At 34.4% G+C, this 7106-nt stretch overlaps 1 protein-coding gene and 1 long non-coding RNA gene across 8 annotated transcripts; one reads left to right on the top strand and one right to left on the bottom strand.

Annotated features, from left to right (window-relative positions):
* LOC133698875 (protein RADIALIS-like 4) lies at positions 1-2716 on the bottom strand. Of its 7 annotated transcripts, none has more exons than XR_009843206.1 (3): positions 2066-2716; positions 1316-1518; positions 781-992 (listed from the first exon to the last, which is right to left on the bottom strand). XR_009843206.1 is itself a non-coding variant. In XM_062121972.1 (2 exons), the coding sequence occupies exons 1-2, from the start codon at positions 2335-2337 to the stop codon at positions 261-263; spliced, it is 369 nt and encodes a 122-aa protein (XP_061977956.1). In that variant the 5' UTR covers positions 2338-2716; the 3' UTR covers positions 1-260. The 7 variants fall into 7 exon arrangements, 5 of the variants coding, with proteins under 5 accessions (XP_061977956.1, XP_061977957.1, XP_061977960.1 ...); XR_009843207.1 differs by having other exon boundaries at positions 781-979; XM_062121972.1 differs by lacking the exons at positions 781-992; positions 1316-1518 and adding an exon at positions 1-357.
* On the top strand, positions 2635-3592 carry LOC133698876 (uncharacterized). The gene is made up of 2 exons (XR_009843208.1): positions 2635-2972; positions 3099-3592. It is a non-coding gene; the product is annotated as an uncharacterized LOC133698876 (long non-coding RNA).
* The last annotated feature ends 3514 nt before the right edge of the window (positions 3593-7106 follow it).

The raw sequence follows: 7106 nt of genomic DNA, 5'->3' as shown, positions 1-7106 counted from the left end.
CACAAACGAAAATATATATGGAAAGGATAAAAGGAAGTGTAGAGTTAATGGGCTGAAATCCCAGATTGCTTTAGAGCCTAGGAAGCCCAAAATTAAATGAACTAAAAAACTAGTCATCCTCCCCATGAATTGTCCACCCTCCACCCCATTCCAAGAGAAGTTTGTGGCTCAAAGTCACCTCACAAAGAAGACCAACAATCCCAAACAAACCAAGAACAAAGCGAGCAACCCTGCTGTTGTGTTTCTTCATGGTTTTAGATTTAATGGCATCCCGACTCGGCAATTTCAGTCGCCAGCTTTGGCTTAAGAATACTCAGTTGACGTGCCTGTTCTCTGCTTCCTTGGGGGCTCACCTCACTGATAAAAACATCAATTGCAAGTTTGATTGCATGCTTAATAAACATGTTAGAGTTTTTTTATAATTTATATTGAAATCATGTTTAACACAAGTTATGTTTTTGCATATTTATAATTTTAAACATTAATAAACTTTATTTCTGACAAGACTTGCGACTAAAAAATATATCAAAATAATATATTTTTAAAAAAATTATTTTTAATTTCAGCACATTAAAATGATATGAAAACATATAAAAAAATTAATTTAAAATAAATATAATAAATAAAATATAATTTTTTAAAAAAAATATTTTTAAAACACAAAAACAAAAAGATGTATGTACAAAAAGTCTTAAAAGCGTGTCTTAATTTTGGGCATCATCAAATATAAATTAATTATTATAATTTTTTTATGAACTAAAAGTTAGATTACGAGAGAACTGTGGATAAATGAATAACATTATAATAACATAGATAATTTCATTACAACACGGAAAATAGAATACGATCTGAAATAAATTACAGTGCAGAGGACAACTGATACGCGCATCAACATTTCACAAAGATTTGCATGTCGGGTGATAAAAAGGTAGCCTGCCCGAGCCCTGGACTTCACCGCAGCTTGACATACTTCAGAAGCCTATAAAGCAAGACTGATCTATTTTCATTAAAACCTTTTGAGTGAGACTCATGTAACAAAAAATAAAATAAAATTAGAATTTGATTTAACTGCTATGTTGTATTCTTCACTATCTTTAAAGAAATGGAAAGGACATAATTCCAGTTAAAGATGTTTCATGGACTTGAGCTATGGTCGGATATTTGAGTTCAAACCTTGACAATGCTGATGAGTTTTTCTAAGGCACAGAAGAAGGCACTGAATTGTTGTATAGAACAAATAAATGACTTAATGCACTCGATGGGACTAGAGCAGAAAGTTGCTAGAAGGGCAGTATAATTGAAGAGAAAAAGTTACCTAGACAGCATGAAGAGAACTTGACTAGAGCAGTGGACAAGTAGGTACTGTGATCCGAATCAAGTGGCATAGAGGACCCGATTGGTGCTTTAAGGAACACGATAAGAAGTTATTGAAGGAATTAAGGAGCTTGTGAGAGGTAGCTTCTTGGAACCAAGGCTGAATGTTGCCCCTTTTAGTTTTAGTTCATGGACCTAGCTACCCTGCCATGAAATCCTGAAAGATTCTCAATATGGAGAATGCCACATGCAATTTGTTCTTATTAACGTTATGTTTTGAAGATTGGTACTTGGATTTAGTGTGATCCTGGTAATCAACAGGCTGGATCCACTGCCTACGGTGACTTTACAATTTCCAGAAGTCATATTGCGTGTGTTCTCGAGGGCTTTCGATAAATGTACCCCTCTACTAGTGTAAATTGTTTTATTACATCCCTCTATCGACATAATATAGTATTCTGTCCTTGTACGAAAGAGGTTTCATTTAGTATTATCCCTCCATTTGTCTTTGTTTTCTCACCAACATTATAACTTAATGAATTAAATCATGATACGTGAAAAAAATTATTGAAAATCCTATCAGATGCAGGTTGTTATTTAATAAAAAATTTGTTGTGTAGGGATAAAATAAAAAAATGATATGAGTAGAGGGGTCAACTATATCAAAAAGCCATGTTCTTAATATAACAGCGCATGTGCATAAGAAAATGTCGAGCCTGGGACACATCAATCTTGAGCGACAAAGCATTACCTTTCTTCTTCGTTAGTATTGCTGTAGCTTCTACTGGACTTGTAATTAGGAATAGGAACACGGCCGGACTCGATATGTTTAAGATCTTCAATGAGGATTTCGTAGTGTCTCTTCACTTCCTCAGCTGATTTCACACCAACAGCTTTGGCTATATTTTGCCACCGGTCCGGTGTGTCCTTATCAAACAAGGCTAGAGCCTTTTCAAACAGTTTGTTTTCCCTTGGTGTCCAAGAGGAGCTAGAATTCCTAGGAGTTTGATGGCTGGAAGACATATTCTCAATGCCAAGTCTAAAATTTTGATGGAAAAGCAGAGACACGGGACTCTTTTGCAAATAGAAGAATATTAGTTGGGCTGATCACTGAATAAGTGAACATAAGAGAGCAGGTTTTAATTGAAGAGGTGTTTTGAGATACTGAGTGGCTAGGGTGCAGTGCTTATAAATGGTGGAGAAAGAGGCTGTGGTGATGGTGGGTTGGATCCAGTTGGAGAATCTATGTTACCAAAAGGTAGCGTAAGGTGCGACAAGGCTTCTTTGGAACCACAAGATGAAGCAGGACAAGCTAGGTACAGACAGGGGGAGAGAGGAATCAGTTTCAAGGAAAGGGTTTTTTATTTTTAATTTCAATTTAAACTTCTCTAAATGTTTTTTTTTTCTTTCATTTATAATATCTACAAAAGCTTTCCTAGATAATGAACAAGCTAGTTTCGCTGTAAACAACCATGCAACTACTACCAGCTAGTGATAAATGCATGTAACAGCAAGAAAAACCCATCTCCTTCCTTGATGTTAAGTGGCATTTTTCATGATTGCTCAGGTGAAAATGTACTTCGCTAATGCTGGAGCATGGATAACCACAGAAGGGAAGCCAAAATACTGAAAAGCAGAAAGGAGTAAGGGAATTGAGGGTAAAGAATCACTGTTCAGATTTTATTAACAGTGATGATGATGATGACATAACAAAAACTGTGAAAAATAACAACCATGAGAACTGATATCTAACATGAAAATGGATATCTTTTATTGTGTGTCAGACTCAAAATCATGGGATCAGATGGCAGTAGCCTGACATAATCTTTTGGATCCCTGAGAACATACTGCCAATATATGAAGAGAGGAGCAAGCTAGAGGTGCACCGCTGGATAATTTCGTGCAGTTTTGGTACGTTTGAGACCTTTGGAAACAGAGTTTCGGGCTTTTGCTCGCGAATAACATTCCAAAAGGGTCTAGCTGGCTACTTGAGACCGTACCATGATATATCTGTATTTGATCACAATTGTTGTTTGGTTGCTGGATCTCTTCTTCAGGTGCTGCTGGTTTTCTGGTGGATTTGCCCAGTTGGCAATTCATCTCCTCATGCCCTGTCTTGTTAAAAATTTTGCTAGTGTTTTACGTTCTTCATTTTTTCCCATTAATTTTCAAGATATTTAATTTAACCCGGACCATGCATATTCTAGAGTCCTCACAGAGAAAAGAAAGAATATGTTTGTTTTTTGAAAAGTAATTATTTTTGTTTTTAATTTATTAATTTTTATGTGTTTATTTATTATTTAAAAAGTTGGTCAACGGAAAACACTTTCCAGTCAACGAAAAACAATTTCCAATCAAAGAAAAATTTATCTTGATTTTCAGGAAAGTGTTTTCCTTTTATTTTGGACGGAAAACACTTTTCAAAAGTTGTAAAAAATTTAGAAATATCATATTATTTGCTGATTATATCAAATTTGATCCTCAAACTTTTGATTGCTATATATATATATATATATATATATATATATATATATATATATATATATATATATATATTGTTTTGTATATTTGTTTTTTTAATTTCATCCCTTAGAATTTAATTTTTATATTAATTTTGATCCTCATTTTTATAATTGTTATTTGCTTTTGCCTTATCATTTTTTAATTGAAATTTTTTATCTATCAAATTTGGTCCTCATTCTTTTGATTGTTACTTATTTTATTTGAAATAATTTATGAAATGTTAATTATTATTATTTTAATTCCTTCATCTTTCTATTTTTTTTATTTTATAGATTTGATTTCTATTATTTTTCTATTATTTATTTTATTTGAGATAATTTAAGAAATTATATTTTTTTTTCAATTTCATTCTCGTTCAACTTTTTAATTTGTAAGATTTATTCCTCATTATTTTAATAAACTTGAAAAAAAAAACATTAATAAGTTATTTTCCAACTCTTTTTTCATGACATAACCAAACACTAGAAAATATTTTCTAACTTAATTTTCATAACACTACTAAACATCAAAAATTAATTTACTTTTTTAAAATTTATTTTTAAATAAAAAATTATTTTTTAATAAACAAACCGGGGGGGGAGGCACCATTTGTTTTCTGGGATATGATGTTTTACGGGATGGATGGAGAAATAATATATCAATTTTTTCAAGTAAAAAAATACTGGTGAAGGGCTTTGAACAAGGGCTCAACTAATTATGCTAGCACTCATGGTTAGTGGAAAGTGGTCCTTCGCTATCTAGAAGGGCTTGACTTCCCTTGAGGCCAAACTTCTTCGTTTGGTGGTCCTTCCTCGCAAGTTGGAGGGTCCATGCAAAGTGCTTAGCTTTGATTATTATGATTTGTAAAAACCAAGGGTTCCATATGAGCATTGCGTCCTTTTCTCTAGAATCAGGCCCCGGAACTCTTGATGGGTCTTAATTCTCTCAAGGCCCCTCTAATCTCTTGGATGTCACGAAAGCAAAAGAATGTGACTTTTCACGAGCCTGTAAAGTCTACCACTAGTCCACCACCCACGAAAGCTGGTCCATGTGCAATGCTGCCCAAGCTGAGATCTTGCATAGAGAGGGGAATCTGTGATTCAAAGAAAGAATGAGACTTGAGAGGTCGTGGAAAGGAGAAAAGTGTTCTCTCGGCAATAATATAGTATATAAGGATAAGCAGATAGACGTGCATTTCTTGAGTACCAACCAAAAGGCATCATGCAACCACGGTGATGGATATTTTTTCTGCAGTCTGCGTCCAAGTTGACATGAAGCAAAAGGTTTAGCATGGATGGAAAAACAGGAGGGCGAAAGAGAGCAAAAAAAAAGAAGGAAATTTCAGTTGATAATAATTTTGTGGCTTGAGTTTTGACCGCACAAAACAAATCGTGCATGCTTTTGGTTATTTACCTAAGATAAACTGTTCCATATATTGTGTAGATGCTCAATAGCTTTGAGAAGCAGGGCTAGAGAGTCCCATTGGATTTTTGAGGGCCCAATTCAATCCAATTCTCCCGGCTGACATTTCTAGGTGGCCTGAACTCTGATCAGGCTCGCAGACAAGCAAGTCCTGGCAACAAATTATCAGCAACAAATTATTGAATGCACTGAAGACAGTGTTTTAACATTCAAAGATTCTAGCTTGTTTTGTTATGGATTTGGGTTCGAAAGAAAGCTACGAAAATAGAATTCTCTCGTAAAAATACTTATTTGGGTGTGAACAGTTTGCTTAAAATTAATCAAAAAAGGATTAGTATCGATACGTGATGAAAACTGGCTTGAAAACTCTAACTGTCAAAAGAAAATCATCCTTAGTTTATCCAGCTTGAAGCCAAAAAAAATGAGTCAACAGTATCAGTACTCACATATTCCAACTGAAACATCCAGGGCCCATGCTCCATGTCTCTGTATCAAAAGAATGTCTCGTTGGATTGTGGGTTACAAGTGAGTTCAAATATCGTTGCAGGCCTTTGATCCAATGCCATCCAATAATATTTTTTTTAAAAGGAAATAGCAAGTTAGTCCCAAATTCAAATTCTCTACGAGAGCCGAGCTCAAGCTAAAGTTATTTGTACAATAACTTAAAACTTTTACTTAATAAAATTTTTAAAAATAAACAAGATATATTTATCAATAATTTTATGAAATAAAAATTATCTCCACTTAATAAAAAATCTCAAATACAAAATAAAGATTGTCCAAGATCTTACTTATCACATATACATAAAAAAAATAATAAAATTAGTATTTGAACATATTTATTTGCCATATTTGTTTCTATATAATCCTGAAACAGAAAGTCTTATAAAGTTGGAAACTCGATGAATTATATCGGAAATCTATCCAACTGTTCACACTCCAAGCTTTGCCTCGCTCAAAAATGTGGTGGGAGATAGCTTGGAGGTTTTTAAATGTGAAAACAAGACACCGAACTAAAGATCAAGAACGATGCGCCTTCTCCCTTCGAGTCGTAATTCATGCTATTTCTATTCTTTCTTTCCTGTAATATTACTTCAAGGAATCCAGTCACCTTCGAAATTACCGTGTTGCTAAATGGGCAGGAAGTAGAAAGGCACGAGTAGAAAGAAGAACAAATTCAGTTGCCCGAATAGTTGGTTTTGGGGGCAATTTATGAAAATAGTTGTCAAAAAATTTCGACGGAACAACTTGAAATTTTGATTACGTGCGTGTGAATGTTTGTGGCTGTGGTATGTTTGAGACCTCATTGTGCTTATTCCTTTGAAAATTCTGCAATGTTAGTGATTGAAGTATCAGGAGTGAATCTTCTTCAAATCTGATTTAAGTAGAAAGGGGATATTTTGTTTTATAGCGGAAGAAAATCAATCAGAACTCTATCTAATGGTTCACGGTCTAAGCTTTGCCTCACTTGAAGATGCGGGAGATCGCTCTCAGGTTTTAGGCCCAAGAACAGCACACTGAACTGAAAATAAAGATATGGACGGATTCTCCTTGACAATTCTTGCTCTCAGTTTGAGAGTGAGCATTTGGTTTTTGTTCTCTAGTTGCTGTGGAAGTCCTCACCCATGCTAACCAGTGTCAAGCCGTTGCAGCGGCTCCCATGCCAATAACTCAAGAAATCATAGAATAGCTGGCAATAACATTACAAATTTAATCATGAACAAAACTATGCGTATCAAAATATGCATTCCAATTCAGACAGAATTTGACGAGCTACAAACTTTGAAGCGGCGATCTAAAATTGATAGATGTCTCTGAAGTCAGTCAAAATCCCTATATGAATAGAGTGAAAGAATTCCTAACACTGT

Source organism: Populus nigra, chromosome 7 (genome assembly GCF_951802175.1).
Source record: "Populus nigra chromosome 7, ddPopNigr1.1, whole genome shotgun sequence".
Lineage (NCBI taxonomy): Eukaryota > Viridiplantae > Streptophyta > Magnoliopsida > Malpighiales > Salicaceae > Populus > Populus nigra.
The sequence above is the reverse complement of the archived record's forward strand: the minus strand, read 5'-3'. Positions and strand labels throughout refer to the sequence as shown.

What these genes read in the sequence shown, in the direction of transcription:
- LOC133698875 (XM_062121972.1), bottom strand. Translation starts at nt 2,337, where the DNA reads ATGTCTTCCAGCCATCAAACTCCTAGGAATTCTAGCTCCTCTTGGACA. An exon ending in AATACTAACGAAGAAGAAAG is followed by an intron (nt 358 to 2,065) that starts GTAATGCTTTGT and finishes TGTTTTTATCAG; the next exon opens with TGAGGTGAGCCCCCAAGGAA.